Source organism: Motacilla alba, chromosome 13 (assembly GCF_015832195.1).
Source record: "Motacilla alba alba isolate MOTALB_02 chromosome 13, Motacilla_alba_V1.0_pri, whole genome shotgun sequence".
In the NCBI taxonomy this organism is placed as follows: Eukaryota; Metazoa; Chordata; class Aves; order Passeriformes; family Motacillidae; genus Motacilla; species Motacilla alba.
In genome coordinates, this window is record NC_052028.1 from 14,961,818 (window position 1) to 14,982,867 (window position 21,050).

General features: G+C 53.6%; 3 protein-coding genes across 9 annotated transcripts in view; 2 read left to right on the forward strand and 1 right to left on the reverse strand.

The window, feature by feature from the left end:
• The window catches only part of NSD1 (nuclear receptor binding SET domain protein 1), a 61,548-nt gene extending 45,175 nt beyond the window's left edge, over positions 1-16,373 (forward strand). For 5 of the 7 annotated variants that reach the window (XM_038149821.1, XM_038149819.1, XM_038149822.1 and 2 more), the window contains exons 20-23: positions 602-743; positions 1,155-1,261; positions 4,397-4,601; positions 7,545-16,373. In XM_038149821.1, the coding sequence (XP_038005749.1) occupies positions 602-743; positions 1,155-1,261; positions 4,397-4,601; positions 7,545-9,892 (2,802 nt within the window). In that variant the 3' untranslated portion in view covers positions 9,893-16,373. The remainder of the gene's footprint in view (positions 1-601; positions 744-1,154; positions 1,262-4,396; positions 4,602-7,544) is intronic. The other 2 variants (XM_038149823.1, XM_038149824.1) reach the window with 2 other exon arrangements.
• An 81-nt stretch (positions 16,374-16,454) lies between these two features.
• Positions 16,455-19,181, reverse strand: RAB24 (RAB24, member RAS oncogene family). The gene is made up of 8 exons (XM_038149826.1): positions 19,011-19,181; positions 18,601-18,669; positions 18,414-18,492; positions 18,056-18,123; positions 17,871-17,970; positions 17,462-17,512; positions 17,299-17,361; positions 16,455-16,860 (listed from the first exon to the last, which is right to left on the reverse strand). The coding sequence occupies exons 1-8, from the start codon at positions 19,125-19,127 to the stop codon at positions 16,796-16,798; spliced, it is 612 nt and encodes a 203-aa protein (XP_038005754.1). The 5' UTR covers positions 19,128-19,181; the 3' UTR covers positions 16,455-16,795.
• A 58-nt stretch (positions 19,182-19,239) lies between these two features.
• PRELID1 (PRELI domain containing 1) lies at positions 19,240-21,025 on the forward strand. Its single transcript, XM_038150562.1, has 5 exons — positions 19,240-19,416; positions 19,644-19,869; positions 19,947-20,060; positions 20,273-20,351; positions 20,751-21,025. The coding sequence occupies exons 1-5, from the start codon at positions 19,325-19,327 to the stop codon at positions 20,885-20,887; spliced, it is 648 nt and encodes a 215-aa protein (XP_038006490.1). The 5' UTR covers positions 19,240-19,324; the 3' UTR covers positions 20,888-21,025.
• The last annotated feature ends 25 nt before the right edge of the window (positions 21,026-21,050 follow it).

The following is a 21,050-nucleotide window of genomic DNA, read 5'->3' on the forward strand; positions in this document are numbered from 1 at the left end:
TTGTCACTCAGCCATGGAAAGATGAGAAAGAAACCATGAAAGCAAACATGGGGAGGAAGCTCTAGAGTGTGGGGGCATGATAACAGTGACTGCTTTGTCTTTGCCCTCATCCTGCTGCAAGTTCACACTGACCATATCTTGTTCTCCTTCTGCTGGGGCAGACCCAAGTGTTAATATCTCCCTCATTACTGCAAAAGCAAATCTCAGTTGCAGCTTCCCTCTCTCTCCTCTCCAGCCCTATGACAAGCTGTGCACCAGTGCACCTCAGCTTACACACTCTTCCTGTTTTCCTTCTATACACTGACATGTAAAAAATAGGAACTGCTATTTTGCTTTTAAGCAGAAGTTGGGGCCTGGAACCACAAGCACTGCCTTGGAAGTGTGCTGGGGTGGTGTTTATCCAGTACTGATGCCACAGGGGGACTTTGTTTCCCAGAAAGCAGCAGTGGCACTGTCCTGGCTGTTCGGGAGCCCTGTGTCTTTGAGGAGGAGGATGATGTGCCATCTGTAGCACTGGCCAGAGGCATCCGAGCTGCTTGATTGCAGTTGATGACAGCTGATTGAAATATGATTTTCTGGGGTTTTTTTTTTGCAATTCCAGGATCGAATCATTGATGCTGGGCCAAAGGGCAACTATGCTCGGTTCATGAACCATTGCTGCCAGCCCAACTGTGAGACTCAGAAATGGTGTGTGAATGGTGACACTCGGGTTGGGCTCTTCGCACTTGTAAATATCAAAGCTGGTAAGGAGCACTCTGGTAATGCCTGCAGTAGCCTCGGGGGTTCTGTAAGGGAAAGGGAGGGTTTGGGGCTCTCTGGAAGGGGATTTAATTTTTATTTTCATAGGGGTATTCATGAGGCTTAACAGCAGCACTAATGTAATGAAACACGTACATGGTATCAATGGAGGTTGATACAGGGCCCTGCTACAGAATCAGTTCCCTTTTTAGCTGTAAAATGTGGTAGGGGAGAGAGGTTGCACTGAATTTTCAATCTACACCGATCTATAGGGAGATTAATAGTTTGGTGTCCTTGTGTAGTGGTGGCAGTCACTTGTGGCATTGTATTTAAAAAGTGCTTTTATTTTAGCAGTAAAACATTCTACTCTGTAATTCATTAACAACTTGCTTGGTTTTGATCTGCTTTCGTGCCAGGGACTGAGCTGACTTTCAACTACAATCTGGAATGTTTGGGAAATGGAAAGACTGTTTGTAAGTGTGGTGCCCCAAACTGCAGTGGCTTCCTAGGAGTGAGGCCGAAGGTATGATGCATCCTTTAAGCTTTTGTTCTTCCAAATTGCCTCTTTGCATCGATGTGTATCAATCATTGGTTGCAGAGGTTTCTGGTTGAAGAGATCATTTAAGCGTGGCCATGGGAACAGTGCTTGAAATGAGTTAAATATTCGAGTTTTCATTCTGAGAGCAAGTCTTAGTCTTCAGTTATCAGAGTTGCTATAAATAATTACAGGAAGCTTTATTTTACACTGAAAGGATAAAAGAAAGAGGGTGGGTTTTTTTAAATTAAAAAAAACAACTCTACTTATCATGACATTTTCCATAGCACTGGAGGAGCAAAGGACAGGCATGGGAAAGACTTCATTAGATAACCAAGAAAACACAACTCGGCCCATTTCCCAAAGTAAAGGCTCCCAAAGTAAATTGTGAGCATGCATGGAAGGCCAGCAAACTCACATTCCTTCACACTGAAGTTGCTTTAGAGCCAGAAGGCTGCTATCTCACCACCTATTCTGCAGTAAAGTTCTTGGTTTTATTCTGGTTTTAATGAACTGACCGATTTTTACACATCAGACAGACATAAGAAATCTGCCATATCTGTAGTTGAAAAACCACCAGCTTTTAGAACTCACTGACTTTTTGAGGGCTTCGATTTGTAACTGTAATGTTGCAGTAACAGGAATTGATTTCAATTACCTCCTTGTGTGAGCTGGTTCTCAGTGGGAAAAGGAAATAACAGGAGCAGTTGGCCGAGTTCCCAGCTGTCACCCGCTAAATCTATGTCTCAGCTGTTGGTTTGTTACAAGTGCTTCACCAAATCAGTCTGTAATCCCTCTGCTCTGGCATGTGGATCCTGCCGTGCCCACAGTTAAGGGTTAAAAACCTCCAGCAGCACAGTTGTTGAGCCCCATCAATATATGGGGAAGGTTTTATGAATTCTCCAGAGGTTAGTTCTTCCGAAAAATTAACTTACAGAAATAAAAAATGGATGTCTTCAGAAGCTGACAGATGGGGGGAGTGGCACATCTGATGCATTTAGCTCCTTTTCGGGTTGCAATTTAAAGTTCAATTGATTTTGTGCTGCCCCTGTGTTATACATGGTTTGACTGTCATTTTTGCCTTGAAATTGCAGGTTGCACGATGGAAATGAGAGAGAGGTGCCTTTTAGTTGGCATTCATGTTCCATTGTGATATCTGAGGCGACTCATTCCATCTTGATGAGATGGGCTAAGAAACAGTACCCAGAAAACAATACCTTGGGGTTTTTTTTTTTTAAATTCTTCTCACAATAGATGCATTTTTAAGCTCGCTGAAGATACAGCAAGACAAAACTGATTATACTCAAGTTCACTCTTAAAAGTGCCTTCTAAGTGGGAGTGTGGAGGAATGCTTGGGAGTCCATGGTACTGTAGGGAGCAAGTGGGAATCGCTTAGTCCAGCTGTTAGACCTCTCTTAGACATTCAAATTAGCTGTGAAGGGATTTTCTTGTTCTCTTTGTAATTAGATGGCCAGGAATTTGATGGAGGCATTTCAGTGCCTGCATTTTCAGTGATAAGAAAGACCTGGCTTGTCCCCATAGTCAGGCGGAATGGTGATATGAAAGCAGAAACATGCACATGTGAAGGGGAAGGAAACAATCAAGAGATGTAACTCCTTGGTGACAGGGAAGCTGGATAGCCAACTGCAGAGTCCTGAAATTGTAGGTCTGGAGACCAAGGTTTTTAAATGGTGATGGAATTTTTTTGGTGATGAAAATATTATGCACAATATTTTTTGCAGAATAAAGGATGTAAAAATTGCTTCATAGGCATTGTCTCAGCACGCAGATATATCCTGCACGGAGAACACGTATTTGAATACAAAGAGATGTAGAAAATGGCACAGAATTTAGCTCATGTCTCCTTAGATAAACTAAACTGATGGTGCTTTGATAAGGTCAGGACTGGGGGCAAGAAGCATCATCTTTGTGGAGTTGAGTGTTCCTCACAATGAGTGTTGCACACAATAGGAGGCTCAGCCTGTCTTGGAGGGGGAATTGGAAGAGCAGGGTTGGAGGAAGCCTTAGGCCAGAGAAGAGAGCACTTGAACCATTTAGTTGCCTGTCCTGGGTGCAGTTGTAGTTACTTCACTACACAGATAATTAAACTGCACTGATGGTGCAGAGTTTGGTTGTCCCTGGCATGGGAGAGTGAGAGGATGGGGCAGTTGCAAAGGAATAACTGAATAAGGGGGAATGGAGATTGGATATTGCACAGCACACACCTGGAGAGGTTAGCAGAAACAAATCCACCATGAGAAGGTCATGGCTGGGCAGTCTGGTGGAGAAGGAGCCACTGTGCAGCTCAGCTGCCACAGGACTGAGCTGTGGTGTGACACAGCTGGGGAAAAGGCAAACGGTGGCAGTGCTTTGGGGGAATTTCCTGTTCTTTTGGCTAAGTGTTGATGTCTTTGTATGAGAGGTGTTATCAGAAGTAGCATGTGTAATTCTGTAACTTTCGTTTGGGATAAATATACTCAATAAGGGCAGAGAAAAGCCACTGGGAAGACTGTGTGTGCAGACTGTGAAAGTTTCAGTTTGCAAGCGGGAGAGTGTGTCCCAGAGGTTTCTTCAGGGAGATGGAAAAGCTTCAGATGTTGAACTTGATGATCTTGGGGGTCTTTTCCAACCGTAAAGATTTTGTGATTCTGGTGCAAAAGAGCAGCATTGACACAAGAACAAATAGGTCTAAACTGATGACAGATAAATTCAGACTGAAAACTGAGAGGGAAGTGATGAATGTGAAAAAGTGCAGGAAGGCCCTGAATAGACTCCTTGTGAGTCATGTGTGCCCAGAGACCTGACTACTTTGACCTGAACAGTCTGGGAGAGGTGGCACGAGCTCAGTGACATCAGGCAGCCCCAGCTCCTCATTCTGCTGTTGCTAGTTATATAAATCCCCTGTCCAGTCAAGCTTTGCTGCATGGCTTCCAGGCTCTTTGAAAATAACTGGCAGCTATTTGCTGTAGTAACTCAGTTGCCAAATACCGAGCAGCACTGGAGATGCTGCACGGGTCTCAGGTATAGCTGGCAGCGGGATTTGTGTCAGCAGGGTTTGCAGCAGGAAAGGAGCAGGTGGATGGGGCAGAGCCCTGTGTTAACCAACATCTTTTCACCCCCCAGAGCCAGCCCAGCCTCAGCGAGGAGAAGTCCAAGAAGCTGAAGAGGCGGCCGCAGATGAAGCGCAGGTCGCAGGCAGAGGTGATGAAGGAGCGGGAGGACGAGTGCTTCAGCTGTGGGGACGGAGGCCAGCTGGTCTCCTGTAAGAAGTCAGGCTGCCCCAAGGTGTACCATGCTGACTGCCTCAACCTGACCAAGAGACCTGCAGGTCAGTGCTCTGCACAGCTGGGCTCTGCTTGGCTCACAGTGTTGGCTCTGGGTGTCCTGGGTGCTGCTCGTGACCTTGCACTCTATTCACAGCTTCTTAACTTTTAGAGAAATCTTTCTCACTCGGGCAGATCTTGTTCAACCCCACCAATCCAGCCCTGGTTTGTACCCCACTGTGACTGCAAAAAACGTGAACTAGCTGCTGAAGGGGGAGCTGGTTCTTGCCTAAGAGATGGTGTTTGTGAACTGACCCCATTCTTGGGGACTGGCAGAGCATAATTCCAACAGTAGCTGAGGTATTGGTCATCACACTGGCCATTTTCCCAAAGTTGAAGACAGTTGTGAGTTGAATGGTGAGGAGAAGCACTGCTGGAAAATAGGAGTCAGAAAAGAATCTCTTGAATGTCTGAATAGCCATTAGGTCATGCATAAGAGAACAGTACCAAAGCATATTCCAGTTTGTGGTGAAAGGAGGGCAAAAATTTGAAATAGAAAATACTCAAAAAGTACAGTCCAGCCTCCAGCCTGTTCCCCTGGTTTCCATTTGCAAAGTCTCTTCTAACAGACTGACTTAAAAACACTAAGGATTGCCAGCTCTCTGATACATTTTTTTACAGAGTGGAAGATTGTTGTCTCAGTCCTTTTCCGGCTTGTACAAACATAGCCTCAAGTTTTTATTCTTGATCTACTCTGGACCGTGTCCCACTTGCCTACACATTTTTTAAAAACTGGAAATAAGTATTTTAACAGCATTGCAGCCAAGGCCTTGGTTACTCTGACAGAAGAGAATAATTATATTTTGTTTTTTACATGAAATTTCTTCGGAAATTATGTTTTACTTGTTTTGCAAAAATAACTTATATTAATGGGATGTTGATGGTTTGCTTTATCCTTCTTGAGTTTTCATCTTGATTCTTTTTTCATATTTATTTCTTCCTTTTGCAATCCTCTTGTGCACCTGGCTTTATTTAATCACACCCTGTTGGTGCAAGAGCTTCTGTCCAGTTTAAATTCTGACCCTTTCCAACTGGATTTTTGCAGTCCCTTACAGGCTCGATGTTATCTACCTGTATCTGTAAGAATATTTGCTGTTCTGCTTTCAGAAATTTAAATTATTCTACAGATTAAAATACATTCCTGAAGGGTGTAATTTGAAATGCTTCCTCAGTTTGCCACAAGATCACTAATAACTGTTTTTAGAGAATGATTTTCAGTCAGTTGTAGGGATTTTACTCTTTTTACACATAGGCAGTGATTTTCATAGCCTGCTCCTTGGAGTATCATTCAGGACATGAAAGGTTCAGCACTTTCTACTTCAAATGTTTCCTCTGCCATGGGCATTGCTGTCAAGTAATTGGAATTTCCTGCTTGTTTGCATGTTTGCTAATTGTGTGATCTTACTTCCAAGAGCTCTGGGCTGTCCCTGGAGAGGGTGCTTATTCATTAGACCTTTTTATCCTGTCAGAGACCATTAGAGTGGTTTGAAAGGATTTATCCTTTCTGCAACAAAAGAGCAGGTTTTGACTTTTTTTTTATTTTCCATCTGTACAAATGACCTCTGTAAGAATGGTCCCAGGGTCTTTGCAGTGTTGTGTGGCTCTCTGGGATGCTGCTGGTGCAGGGGAGCAGTGACAGCCTGTGCTGCAGCACCGTGAGCCAGGAGCAGAGGAGACCATGGGAAGTGTTAAACATCCTCACTTGGAAGAAAAGCCTGAAAAATTGGAAAAGACACATAAGAGCAGAATGCATATTTTGAGACTGGAACAGAAGCCTTGGACTGGCTTCAAAGGAGGGGAAAAACTTACTACGTGTTGTCTTCAACCCCAGGGGAAAAGCAGCGTGAGAGAGGGGAGCGGAGAGCTGCTGCTGCACAAGTCCAGGGAGCAGTGCCCACAGCTGCTCAGTGCTGTGCTGCAGGAACCAGCCTCCCTGGAAAGGAGCTGGTGGCCACAGCCACAGGTCTGTGGGCTTGGTTCAGGCAGGCTGGGAAGTGCTGTGGCCTGGCTGGTGTCTGTGGCTGCCCTCTGGCTCAGAGCTCTGTGTCAGGGCTGCTCTGCAAAGAGCTGCCTCCCACAGCAAGGCAGGGAGCAGGAGAGATGGGGGATGTGGGGTGCTGGGAGAGCACAGAGGCAGGAGGTGTGTTTGGAAAAACATCTTTGCTCATCCTGTGGTCAGGAGCTCAGCGTGTACCTGGTTGTGTCCACGAACTGGAAGCATTTGGTAGAGCCAGACACAGCCTTGGCTGTGGAGCAGGAGGCTGAGCCAGTGAGGTCATCTACAACTGAGAAAAGCAGCAGTCTCTGAAGTGTTAACGTTGTGTTTTGCCTGCTGGTGGTATGGGTACTGATGGTCAGTAGGTTCACTGTGAAGATGGAGCTGCTGGGGGAGCAGCTTTGTTTTATCATGGCCATACACGGCCAGAGGTTAAAGATGTGCCTTTGGGTTCAGAGACAATAGAAACTTAGCCCTTGTGATCACTGCTCTCTCACTTCTTCTTTCTAAAAAACAGGAAGGGAGGTTTTTGACCTAGAATTAAAAGATTAATCTGACATGTTAGCTTAAAAAGTCCTTTGGGTGTTGTGCACAGATAATCGCTGCTGTTTCTATGAAAATCAGAGCTACAGAGATGTGCAAACTGGGGACGTCTGCTCCTCTCTAGACACCTCTGTTGGTTAGTGCATTGCAGGAGCCAGATGGGCTTTTGGTCTGAGCTGGTGTGGCTTGTGTTTGTCATGATTATCACTGCCCTTGCTGCATCTGAGAATGTAGATTCATGTTAATTGCCTGTCGAGCTAAGGCAGAAACTGAAGAGGGCATGTAGCATTGTATGTGGGTATTACAGGAGTGTTCTCACTTTCCCCTGAGCTCCCTTTGCAGCAGCCCTTTGTCTCTTGCCCTTATCCTACTCCTAAGGTGTGTCTTTTCCCTCGTGTCCATGCTGCAGGAAAGTGGGAGTGCCCGTGGCATCAGTGTGACGTGTGTGGTAAGGAAGCAGCTTCGTTCTGCGAGATGTGCCCCAGGTCCTTCTGCAAGCAGCACCGGGAAGGAATGCTCTTCATCTCCAAGCTGGATGGACGATTATGCTGCACAGAGCATGATCCCTGTGGGCCTCACCCTCTAGAGCCAGGAGAAATTCGTGAGTATGCGCCTCCCATAGAAGGCCTGACTAACGGCGAGGACACTCAGCCACCAGAGCAGCTGCCTGCAGAAACAGAGGCAGACCCAGACCTGAGTGTTCAGCCCCCGGACAGCCTATCTCAGTCTGTGGCCCTCAGACTGCAGTCACCAGAAAAGCCCCCTGCTACCCTAGCGCTGAGGCTGCCTTCTTCAGACAAGCCCCCCACCACCCTTGCCCTGAGGTTGCAGCCATCAAACAAGCCCCCCACCACCCTGGCCCTCAGGCTACCTTCACCAGACAAACCACCTGCCACCCTGGCTCTGAGACTGCCACCGTCAAATAAACCCCCCGCCACCTTGTCACTGAGGCTGAAGCCATCCAACAAACCCTCCACCACCCTCTCTCTCCGGCTTCAGCCTTCGGACAAACCTCCCACCACCCTGTCGCTCCGCCTGCAGCCATCAGACAAGCCCCAGGCTGCCCTGTCCCTGAGGCTGCAGTCGGAGAAGCAGCCCATCATTGTAGCGCTGCGGCCTCAGCAGCCCGACAAACCTCCCAGCAACGCGGTGCTCTGGCCGCTGGACGAGTCCTCCAGTGACGCCTCGCAGCCTCAGCTGCCGAGCAAATCTCCTCCGGGATCACCTCAGTCCCCGTTGGACGAGTCCCTCGTTACTGCTGCTGACCTGCAGCTCCAGCTGGCAGACGAGACTCCTGATGCCCCCGAGGTTTTGGAGTTATCGGACAAGTCCCTCGTTGACAGCAGGGCCCAGCAGCCTGAGCTGCTGGATGAGTTCCCCGTGAAATGCCTGCGTCCTCCGCTGTCTGACAGACTCCTGGCCACGGTGGGGATGCTGCAGTCCCAGCCGGAGGATGAGCCTCCTGAGGCCGATCAGCTCCAGCCGCTGGACGACTCCTCTGCCCAGAGTCCGCAGCCACAGGCTGTGCGAGAGGCTTCCAGCCCTGTGGTGTCACAGGTCCCAGAATTGGAGATGGCTTCCAGTCCTGAGGTGCTGTGGTCTGTTTCCGTTGAAAAAATCCCAGACTCCCCAGTCTCACGGATCCTGCCCTCAGAGAAGGCTCCTGGATCAGCAGTACCACGATCCCTGCCTCTAGAAAAGGCTTCCTTCTCTGGGGCAGTGCGGGTCCCAGACACAGAGAAGTCTCCCAGCTCTGGGTCGCCCCATCCCCTGCCTCCAGAGAAGGCTGCTGATTCGGGTATGCCTCAGATCCTGCCCACAGAGAAGGCTCCCAGCTCAGGGTTGCCATGGCCCCTGTCTCCGGAGAAGGCCCCTGGCTCCCGGTCACCGCTCGTCCTGCCCACGGAGAGGGGTCTCAGCTCAGGGGCCCTTCGGATCCCGCTCACGCAGAAGTCTCTCTCCCCCGGGGTGCTGCGACCCCTTCCTCCAGAGAAGGCTGCTGACTCCGGGGCCCTGCGGGTTCTTCCTTTGGAAAAGGCTCTCAGCTCTGGGGTGTCTCGGCCTCAGCTCTTGGAGAGGCCTCTCACTCTTACAGCCCCGTGGCCTCAGGCATCGGATAAGCTGGCTCCTGCTGTGGCTCCTCGGCCTCAAGCCTCGGACAAGCCTCCGGCTGCATCAGCTCCGAGGCTCTTGCTGTCGGAGAAGGCGCTGCGTCCCGTCGACCAGAACGCTCAGCTGAAGGAGAGAGGAGCCCCAGCCATGGAGCTGAGTCCCCAGCAGAAAGACAGGACCATGTTAGCTGGGGAGCAAATCTCTTGGTCTGCTGGGAAGGTGGTGACACAGGCTGGACAAGTACCTTGGCCTACAGAGAAACTACAGATGCACGAGCAAAGCCACTGGTCCACCACGAAAACCCTGGCGCCTGCGGAGCAGCCTTCCCGGACAGCAGAGAAACTACCAGAGCCAGCCCTTCAGCCCAGCTGGGAAGTGGCCTCAACCCCCTCGGAGCAGACCCCGTGGACATCAGAGAGATTGTGTGCATTCGAGCAGACCCCTCGGCCAGCCAGGGAAGCGCCGGTGCCCCCGGAGCAGATGCAGTGGGTTGTCACGAACGTTCAGACAATTGATGAGATTACTTGGCTGAGTGGAAAAGCACAGACTCCTCGGGGGCAGGACCCTTTGCCTGAACAAAACACAGCGCTAGCCCGTAACCAGGATTCTGTCTGTCGTGAGTTGGCTGACTCAGAGCCAAAGTGAGGTTGGTGAATATGGGAGGCAGGTTTCAGTCGTTTAATGTTTAGGGAGGGGGAATCTTTGTTTTGTTTTTTTAATTCACTTCCCTGAGCCCAGCCCCTAACCCATGCACATCCCATCCATATTCTCTTGTGACATGAGCAAGGACATTCTCTTAAATCTGAGTCTGGCCCAGCCAAAGGGAGAGAGCATCCGTGACCTTTTCCTCTTCCTTTTACAAATGGTAAAGCTGAAATAAAGAGTCCACTCTGGGTAAAAATCTCCAATTCCATTGAAATGGTCACATTACTGATCCAGCGTGTTCAAGCTCCAGGTTTGATTCGTAGGTGGGTTCCTAGGCACAGCCAGGGCCTTGCTCGTGTTACTGCATTTAAAGAAAATGGATCAGTCAGGCTGCCCTGGCACTGGAGATGTTTCAGGGATCGTGTGGTGAGCAGTCAGGTGTGTGTCCTTGCCAGACTCCAGAAGCAGGGAAGGGATTACATGTCACCTGCCCAGGTCTCTGTCCCTGCAGGGCGTTGCTTTAGGAGGTTTGTCCGTGTGTTTACTGGGACATGCTGTGTGTGTGGTTTGCTCAAGGACAGGGATCATCTCCAGTGAGATGGTAGAGGAGCTCCTGCACTCGCTCAGTGCAGTTTTCTCCAACCATAGGCAGTATCCATTCAGGCTCCTTTTTTACAGAGCTGCGACTGGCCAGGCCCAAGAAGCGGGAAATCTGGAGGAAGTCAGGGAAAAGAGAGATCTTGAAGAAGTCATCTGGGAGTTTTTTCATTCTTGTATCTTATCCTTTAGCACAGGACACGCGGAGTGTTTTCCTGCACTTGACAACATAGTGACCCATAAAGCAGCAATAGCGGAGCAGAGCAGAGTGGGTTCCTGGAGGTGCTGAGCACTGCCCTGCCAGGGGAACAGTGCTCCCTTTCAAATTTCCATCCAGTCTCTTCTAGACCTCTGTTGTCAGCGTGAGCCAGCGGACTGGGCAGTCCTTTCTCTCTTTGCCTCAGCTGTGTTCAGAACGCGTTCCCATCGCACCTGGTGTTGCCAGCAGCAAGCCAAGCCTGTCCCGCTCACTGCGCAGAGGCGAGGGTGCCCTAGCTGGATCGGGACCCATCTCCAACACCTTTCCCTTGTGTAGCTTCTGGCTTAACCCTTCTACAACCAAAGGAGACTTGAATTAACTGGACTGTGTTGGTGTGCATGTGTGTGTGCGCGTGTGCGTCCATCCAACTGAATTGTAGTTCTCACACTGGAACACGGTGGGCTCCAGCAGCTGCCTGGCTTTCTTTTTTCTCTTCTCCCTTTTACAGTGAAGGCGGTGTTTAGTACCTGGTGGTCATCGGGCTGGTGTCCAGACTAGGCCTGCTGAAAGCCGTTCACTCAAGCGTTGAGGCAGAAGTTGGTTTGGCTGTGGTGCTCATGGGGCAGGCAGTAGAGTCCCAGGGACCTGCAGCATCTTGTGACCACCGGCACCCTCGCAGGCAGGAGGAGGACAGACCTCCTTTGGTGGCACTGCCTGGCCTGGATAGGGTTGGTGTCCTGCCGAGGAAACGCTGCTGACCAGCTTTTTCCCACTCTCACAACACATTACCTCTGTAATTGCCTGAGCTCCACCAATCTGGGGCCGCAGCCTCGGATCTCCGTGCCGCCACCAGACCCTTGCGCAGCTCCAGTGTGTGTATCCTTCTCCTTCTCCTTCCAGGCAGATCCACAGGCCCCTCCCCAGGAAGGGAGAGTTCAGCCCCCGCTGACCTCCTTCCTCCGACATGGGAGCAGGTCCTTGTTCCCACCTGGCTTGCAAGTGCCTGCTGCTCCCAGAGCAGACGGTCATGAGCTTTGCAGTTTTCTATGAAGGGAGGCAGACACCTGTACCAAGACAAATCCTGATCCGTTCTCCTTTCCTGATGTGTGCACCCTGAGACAACGTCCTGCTGTAAAGGCCGGGTGTGCTGGGCACAAGGAGACGTTACCAGTGCTATCTCTTCTCTAGTCCGAATCATTTCAGATCCTTTGTAGAATAGCTCACAACTTGGAAAAGCTTTATGGCTTATGGAAATTTACTTGTTTAATGTTGTTTTATTTTTTTTCCGGGAAGACTGGCAGGTCAGTTCCTGCTTGCTGCTGAAACTAGGGAAATGCAAGCAGCTTGCATTTCTGCGTGACTCCTCCACAAAGGGAATCAGGACAACTCAGATCCATTGAGAGAGATTACCTTAAGGGCATTCATTAAGGTTTTTAAACAAAAATTAAAAAAAAAAATTATGGCGTTCAGTATATTAAGTATTTATCATGTGTGAGAAGGAAAATAAATCTTGAATTTACATTTATAAACCTTCCCATGAGCTGGACTTAGTCATGTAGATTGTGTAAGTAGGGTTTCCTCAGTGCCAGCGCCCAGCTAGCTCCCACTGTAACCAGAGAGGTCTCTGCGCTGCTCTGTCCACCTCGCTTCGCATTGTCACGTGTTAACTAGTTACTTGTTTCATGAAAAAATAAACTGTGAATATTTTTGGTGCAGGCTTTTTTAAATCTGTAAAATGGAGAAGTTCTCAGTGAATTCTCACAAGAGCAGGTTTGAAAAAAAAAAATCACTTCTATAAATCGCGGGCTCACGTGGCAGGGTGAGGCTCACGGCAGCAGCCGCCTTTCATGCCAGCAGGTGCTTACCCAAAAGCTTGTTTGGAGCAGTGAACGTGGATTAAACCTTTGCATGGCATTTTCCACAGCCTACTTTGTTGCAGCTACTGTACCCTGTCTCTCTTCTTGTCTCCCTTTTCCACAAGGACCCAGGTTTCTGGCTTCTTATCTTGATCTGCTGTTGGGAAGTTGAGTTCAGCTTAGATCAGAGGTTGCTTGGCAAAACTGATGTTGAGGAACAACACTGAAGGAGGAAGCCAGGAAAGCTGCTCTTCCCTCTTTGCCCTTGCTGGAGCCTTGGGTGATGCTCTGTCGGATCAGGAGGGCTTTTCAGAGGGAGTAGTGGTGCTTTTGGGAGTCTCTGGGCTTTTCTGGGTCACGTAGACAAGGCTTGACCAGCTGTAGAGAGAGGTCCCAGCAGCCCTGCCCTTGTCCAGCCTGCCCTCATCAGGGAGCATGAGCTGGGGAACAACTTCAGGCAGCAAAACCCTTGTGAAGGAAATGTGAGCATCTTCTGTACTCAAGGTGACTCACTGGTGGCAGCTGGCAGCACTGCCTTGGAGGAGGAGAGGGACATGTCTGTGTTGAAGTAGTTGGGTTTGTTTGCTGCCATTTGTTGCTGCCTTCAGAATTCAGCCAGTTTGAATCACGAGGGATTTTAAAAGTAGAGGATAGAAGCAAAGTAACCCATGCCCCTGGCAGACTGTCTAGGAGAGACACTGCTGCAGCCTTGTGCTGGGCTCAGACCTGTGCAGCAGCTCCATGCCAAGGCTGTGATGCTGTGTTGGAGGCATCCAGTCACCTGGTCACTTAGTCCTTGGTCAGCCCTAATTGCACCCAAGGTGGGTGAGAGGTGACTCCTGTGTTGATTCACTGGTGTGGAGCACTGTAGAAGCAGAATCAGGGGTGTAATTATCTCTGTCCCTTCCCTGGTATCCCACGATGGCTCACAGGAATTTTCCAGACTCATTCCTGGTAGGAGTGGCTCCCTCTTCCCATTTCTGAAGGGGATGCAGGCTCTGCTCCTTTGTGAACATTTTGCTGGTCAACATCCCTGCTGCCAGGATAACTGCTGCCCTGCTCAGAGCAGCGGGCTGGGGTCAGCAGCGGGCTGTGCCCTCCACCCCACCGCAGGACCCACTTTAGTGGGCAGGAGAGTCCCAGGTGCCCTTGGTGACAGAGGAGCTCTGATGAGGGGTGACAGCATGGTCAGGCTTGTGCCCTGTGGGGATGAGGGTTGCAGAGGAGGAGCCACCAAGGACGTTTGGGATGTGTGGGCAGGAGGGGAGCAGGCACAGGCACTGTTCTGCTGGGCTCGTGCCATCTTCCCCAGTGCCCACAATCAGCCAGGGCTCTGGTGAATCTAGCAGGAGAGTTATCACTGTAAGGAATAATCACCTCACCTACTGCACGTCTCCAGATGCAAATTAGCTCATGGTAGCTTGCTTTATTGCTGTTCTCCAGTTAAACTTTTCCTATTTAACAAAAAAAAAGCTCCACAGGAACCAGAGTCACTTCGATACAAAAAGCATCTGGGTGGTACTGTGGGAGCACGTGTTAATTCAGGGTTAAACCCCTGCAGGCAGAGGCTCTGAAGGTGTGGCTGGTGTTAAAGTTTGGGAGATAAGAGAGTTGATTGAATGTAAAGGACATTTAAGAACTAAGGTGAGACAGTGCATTTGCTAGAAAAGCTTCAGCTTAGTTTCACAGAAAAAAAAAAAAAAAACAAAATGGAAGAGAAAGAAAAAGCAGCCCTAACCTTGATGCTCTTGGCAGTGTGTTCGCCCTGAGCGTGCTCTGGCTGTGCCCAGCTCGTATCTGGACTCCACAGCCAGTGTTGTGACAGGGCAGGGGGAGTTTGAGAAACCTCAGACCTTCAACACCTTCTGTTTATTTTTAATTTCAGCCTTAACTTCTGATTTTGCTTGATGTTTGGAATAACCATTCTTGTAACCTGCTTTTAATGTGCTTTGCCCTAAAGTACTGATGAGGCTTTTGGCCTTTGCTAGCCAGTGAGTGTTCAAGTGGCAAATCGTGCAGCTACTCTGAAAGTGTGGGGGGATGCTGTGTTTGATCTCCCAGGCTTTGCCCGTGCTGATTGCCCATCCTCCTGTGATAGTGATAACGCTGGTGGCAGCATTTGCAGCCACGGCTGCTCCTCCTGCAGCAGCACAGCTGGGCTGATGGGTGCTTGAGCCTCCCAGGGCCTGGGACACGGGACACTGGAGCTTGGGGACTGCTCTGCCACGTGCCTGGCTTCAGCAGGAGTCTCACCTGTGGGGTGGCAGTGCCCTTGCTTAGCAGGAGATGGGAGGATGCAAGATTCCTGCTCCGGGTCCTACAAAAGTGATGTGAGCAAAGTTTGGTGCCGGGGGAACAGGACAGATTGCGTGAGCTCGGGCTGGAGGAGCAGCAGTGATGGACAGTCCCTACAGCACTGAATCTACCTCCTAGGGAAATCTGAGAAATGGGTGTTGCTATGGCCTATTTCAAGGTAAAGTTTTAATCATGTTTGCCCTTGGCAAAGCCCTTGGGCTCTTGTGGTGCTATTGTAAACCGTTGGCAGCTTAGCACAGTAGGGCTGGACTCACGGCTCCCGGCCCACGGGCTGGGGCTTCTTGGCCAGCTGATCCCATCCCCCTGGAGCTGGGGCCGGGCTTCAGCACGTGTGACTGAACAGGACAAGGAGTGACTCGGTTCCTTCAGTTTATGGTGGTTTTGAGATTAAACCAGTGTGCCCCTGAGCCCCCTGGGGAGCCCGTGGAGCCACGTGAAGCAAGCAGGCATCCGCTACTGCATGTTCTTCGTGTCCGTTTGGTACTGAGCTGGTTTCAGTTTTTGTTTCTTTTTCTGATGTTTCCGAGTTGTTGACTTCAAGGAACTGGGTTTTGTGTATTTTTTGTAGACACTGGGAACTTGTTAAAAGGAAAAGCAGCAAGCACCGGGAGGGGAGGCTCAAGGTAAAGCGTGGCTGGAGCTGAGGGTGGCCCCGGCTGGTGCGGGGAGGGGAGGTGAGATGTGCTGGCAGCAGCGGGGGCAGGCAGGGAGTGGCTCTCCCTGCGAGGGGCCCTGGAAGCCTTTCAGCAGTGGCACTGCCAGCCCTGCACATCCGTGGTGCTGAGCTCACTGCCCCACCAGCCTGCTGGCCCCCAAAACACTGACCATGCTGGGCACCGTGCCTCGCTTTAATGTCCCCTGCCACCCTCCAGCACTGTGTGCTCCCAGCTGGGGTCCTGGCTGCCAGCTAGCCCTGGGGAGGGTGGCTGCCCACTGCCCCTTCCTCACTGCCCGGGGATATGGGGGGCCACTCATAGCAGCAGCGAAAGTTCTGCTGGAGCCGTGAGCGAGAGGTTTGCTCATGGGAAGAACCTCGGTGTGAGCAGCCCCACGCTGCCTTCCTTCCCCTCTGAGGTCTGCTGACCACGGGGTGGCAGTGAAATGGGGTCCCCCACAGGGTCCTGTTCTGCAGGACCCCCTGCTCAGGCAGAGGGAAACACATCAGGAGTCAAGGATCCCAGCCAAGGCAGAGGCCAGCGCCGGAGCACTGCAGGGGGGACAAAGGGGTGCTCAGCCCTGGCCAGGAGTCGTCTGTCAGTTTTAAGAAGGAATGCCAGAGCAGGTGAGAGTAAACTACATATTTCCAGCATGTATATTATTTTTAGAAGAGGGAGAGGGGAGAGTCTTGGACCATTGATTACTTTCATTTTGCTCCCCTTAGACTGTTGGCTGTGTATGTGAAACTTATAATGAAAAGAGGGTTGCCCTGCCCAGGTGCTCCCAGAACATGTACTGTAATTCTTTGTATATAGAAGAAAAATTACTGTAAAGTAAAGTTTAACTTTACTCTCGATGTCCTCTTGTGGTTTGTCTTGCTGAGTGGGGGGAGGCAGGGAAGGGAGAGCCCTGACGGGCTCGCGCGCAGGGGTACGGCTCAGACCACAACGCGTTTTATTTACATTGTACACCTCGAGAGAAGACGCTTAAATAAATCTGCAAAGAATCGAGCATCTCTGAGAGAATAAGTTACTGGCCACCGCTGGGCCACCACAGCTCCCACAAACACCACAGGCGGCAGGGAGGGGGTCCCCAGAGTGACAGTCAGTGATTCCTGGCACTGCACGGCAGCCCTGTGCCGCTCTGTGTGCCAGGAGAGCAGTCCGGAGGCTGTGCTGGACAGGCCCCAACAGCTAAAACACAGCAGGTAAAAACCCGGAGCACTCCGGTGAGCCAGCTGCCCTTCCGGCAGCAGCAATTCCCTTTTGGCACGGGGGCTCAGTGGTGGCAGCAGCTGTAGAAGTAGGGACTGTTCCTCTGGCCCAGGTTGACCCCCTTGTCCTCTGGAAGAGAGCAGGAGCGGCAGGCTGCTGGCACATCTACGCCACCAAAGCTGCTGCTGCCAGCTGTGGGCCCTGGCAGGTCCCCTGGGGAGGGTTTGGTGCTCCGTGGAGAAGTGGCAAGGTTCAGGGTCATGGCACAGCTCACACAGCACAGCCCGGCCCAGGGCGGCAGGCCCAGCCAGGCTGAGCATGCCTGGGCAGGGCTGGTGCAGAGCTGGGCCAGCCCAGCAAGGCTCCTGGCTCCCGGGTGCCAAAGGCCACCACGAGCCGGCTGGGTGGATGTGCTGACCTGGCCTGAGGATGCTGTGATGGAACTCAAACTCCATGACACGGAGCCACAGCAGCCCCAAGGGAAGCACTGCCAGACCCCCAGAGCTCGCTCTGCACCCAGAGGCACAGGGAAGGGCGCCTGGGGAGGGACAGGTCCTGCCTACTCACCTGTCATCACCTGGAAGGCGGAGAAGTTGACATAGTCCTCAGCCACTTTTTGGAACAGCTCATCTGGGGGCAGAGGAGGCATGGCAGGAGTGTGTGCCCCCCTGCCAGGCAGAGCCCCCGGCCCTGCTCAGCCAGGACAAGGCCACAGCAAGGAGTTACTCACCCACGCTCTGGCCCGTTTTACTGGAGGTCTCAAAGAGGTCTGCTTTGATCTCTGAAATGAGGGCCCAGGTTGGCACCTGCTGCAGGTTCAGCAGATACAGCTCCATGGGCATGTCTGCCCCCAGAGTCACCCCTCGGCACAGCTGACAGCAGGCTGGCAGGGACACAGGGCAGGGCTCCCGGCCCCTTGGCCCAGCTGGCCACGTGCCTGCCCCTGTCGGGACACGCTGTGCCCAGGGAGGTCCCTGGCAGAGCCGGTGCCTCACCATACAGGGAGCCCTGGTGCCATTGGATCTGCTGCGTGCCCACGGCAAGGGCAGAGCTCCTCGTGTGGGCACAGCAGCTCAGCCCTCCCTCGCTCCCACCCGCTCAATGCTCACGGGCCCGGGAAGGGCCAGCAACGGCCGTACCGTCAGCGTAGTCCTGCACATCGTGGAAGTCAACGCCCCGCTTCCTCCTGTCCTCCTCCAGCAGGTCGCTCTTGGTGCCACACAGGTAGATCCGGCAGCCCTGCGGCAGGAACGCGGTCGGGAGGGGTGTGCCCACGTCCCCACCACCAGCCCCCTTGTCCTCTGAGGCCCCCAGACCCCCGTACCTCCTCACAGTTCTGCAGCTCGTTCACCCAGAACTTGGCTCGCTGGAAACTGCCACTGTCAGTGAGATCTGGGGAGAGCAATCGGGGTCTGCTGACACCGCTCCTCAGTGCCAACCCACCGGTGCCACCACCAGAACCAGGGTCTGCTGACACTGCTCCTCAGTGCCCGACCCACCAGTGCCACCACAGAACCAGGGTCTGCTGACACTGCTCCTCAGTGCCCGACCCACCGGTGCCACCACCAGAACCAGGGTCTGCTGACACCGCTCCTCAGTGCCCGACCCACCGGTGCCACCACCCCGGCCCGGGCCCTTCGCAGCCACCAGCTCCTTCCCCTTCCCATTCTCCGTGCCCTCACCGTAGCAGACGACGGCAGCCCGGGCTCCCCGGTAGTAGATGCGGCTCATGGCCTCGTAGCGCTCCGAGCCCGCCGTGTCCTGGGGGCGACAGGCAGGTGACAGGGCTCGGGGGTGGCAGGGGTCCCTCACAGGGGGTGGCCAGGGATGCCAGCGGGGCGCTGGCACAGCCCTCGCCCCTGCACTTACCCAGATGCCCAGGGTCACTGTCTGGTCCCCCACGGTCATCACCTTGGCCACAAAAGCGGCTCCGATCGTCTGCGAGCGAAGCGAGAGGAGCGGTGGGAACCGGCCCGGGGATGCGGGGGCATCCGGCCTGGGAGCACGGCGCAAACCGGCGCAGGGACACGGGGGAATTCACCGCGGGGCGTGCGGAAAGAGGCTGAGGAAACCCGGGGACCGACCCGCGGCGGCGGGAGGGATGCGGCGGGTCCCAGCCCGCACACGGAGGGGACAACGCGAGGGGACGCCGTCCCGGAGACGTGGGTGGCAGCACCCCGGGGACACGGCGCGGAAACGGGGTGAGCACGGGCGGGACGCGGGGGTGCCACGCGAGGGGCTCATCCCGGGGGCGGGACCGGGGCCGGTGTGTCACTCACGTTCTGGTAGGGCCCGGCGCGGAAACGGCCGTGGGCGCAGCGCTCCACGAGGCTGCTCTTGCCCACCCCCTCCTGCCCCAGCAGCACCACCTTGGCGTCCACCCGCCTCCCGCTCATCCTCGCGCCGCCGCCGCCGCGGGGCGGGGCCGCACCGGCCGGGGCGGGGCCGGAACCGGGCGGGGCGGGGCCGGAACCGGGCGGGGCGTGCCGGAAGTGCGCAGCGCGGGGCGGAAGCGCGCGGCGGGGCGGGGCGGGGCGGGGCGCGCGGGCCGCATGGCGGCCGCCCAGCAGGCGCGGGCCTGAGCGGCGGCCCCATGGGGAAATACTGCGCCAGCCTGGGCGTCCTCAAGGGGCCCTGGGACCAGGTGTTCGCCGCCTTCTGGCAGCGCTACCCCAACCCCTACAGGTGCGCCCGGGCCCTCCCCGCCCCTCCCGCCGCTCGGTGCCGCCCCCCGGCCCCGGCCCAGCCCTTTCCCCGGGGTCCCGCGGGCTCCGGCCGCCGGGGATGGGTGTCCCGCAGCGCCGGTGGGCGGTTGGTTCCTCCGTGCCTCAGTTGTTGAGTTCCCGACGATTCCGAGCCCCCGGGGGAGAGCTGGCGAGGAGCAGGGCGTGACGTTCCCTTCCCCGTTTTAGCAAACATGTCCTGACCGAAGACATCGTGCACCGGGAGGTGACGCCGGACCACAAGCTGCTCTCTCGGCGGCTCCTGACCAAGACCAACCGGATGCCGCGCTGGGCAGAGCGCTTCTTCCCAGCCAATGTCGCCCACTCCGTCTACATCCTGGAGGACTCTATCGTGGACCCCAAGAACCGAACCATGACCACATTCACCTGGAACATCAACCACGCTCGTCTCATGGTAGGTGCTGGGCTGGGCGGGGGTCGGGGGGTGCAGGGGGCCCAGCGGTGCCCACGGCCGGGCCGTGCCTCCTGCAGGTGGTGGAGGAGCGCTGCGAGTACCGGGTGAACCCCGAGAACAGCAACTGGACCGAGGTCAAGCGGGAAGCCTGGGTATCCTCCAGCCTGTTCGGCGTCTCGCGGGCCATCCAGGTGAGCCCAGGCAGTACAGCTGCTGCTCGCCCCTGCTGTACCCTTTCCTTGTGCTGGTTTTACACCCTTTCCCTTTGTTCCCCCCATCCTCATGAGCTCCTGAGGCACCCAGGACCATCACTGTGAAAGTCACCGTGACTTTTCAAGCTGGGACAAAGCCCCAGGGGCTGTGTGTGACAGGGCTCGCACCTTCACTGACTTTTCTCTTGCAGGAGTTTGGTCTGGCCAGGTTCAAAAGCAACGTGACCAAGAGCACTAAGGGATTTGAATATGTGCTAGCAAAAATGCAAGGTGGGCACCAAGGGCAGGCTGGGGCTGACCGGGATGGGTCTCTTGGAGTTAGAGGTCACACTGGGAACACTCCAGTCCAGGGGCAGGTTGTTGCTTGACCTAATCTGACTGTGAAATCCTCAGCCCTTGCCTTTGCCCCGTGTCTTGGCACAGCCTGCTCTTCCCCGAGTGGATCAGGCCAGCAGCGATTGCAGGGCCGGGCAAGGGTGGAGCGGAGTGCGGGCAGGAGGGGGTGGAACGTGGCAGCTGTCACGTGCCCGTGGTTCCCCTTTGCGACGTGCCCCGGCCTGCTGGGCGCAGGAACGCCGGGCTCATCTTCCTCCCTGTGCGGGGAAGCGCCTGGGCGGCAGGGCCGGTCTGGCCGGCGCTCCTGTGGGGTTAACAGCTTCCGTGTTGTAGGAGAAGCTCCATCCAAAACACTGGTGGAGACAGCCAAGGAAGCGACCGAGAAAGCCAAGGAAACAGCTCTGGCTGCTACGGAGAAAGCCAAGGACCTGGCGAGCAAGGCAGCCACCAAGAAGAAGCAGTACGTGTGAGGGGCCAGCTGCACCAGGACAGATAGGAGACTCCTTAGATTTTATATTTTTAAAGAAACTGTATAAGTCTGACAATCAGCTGCTGCTTGACCCTTTCTGAGATGTAATTATCATTAAAGAATCTGCTCCCACCTCTGATTTGGCTGAGGCTGGCCTGGCTAGA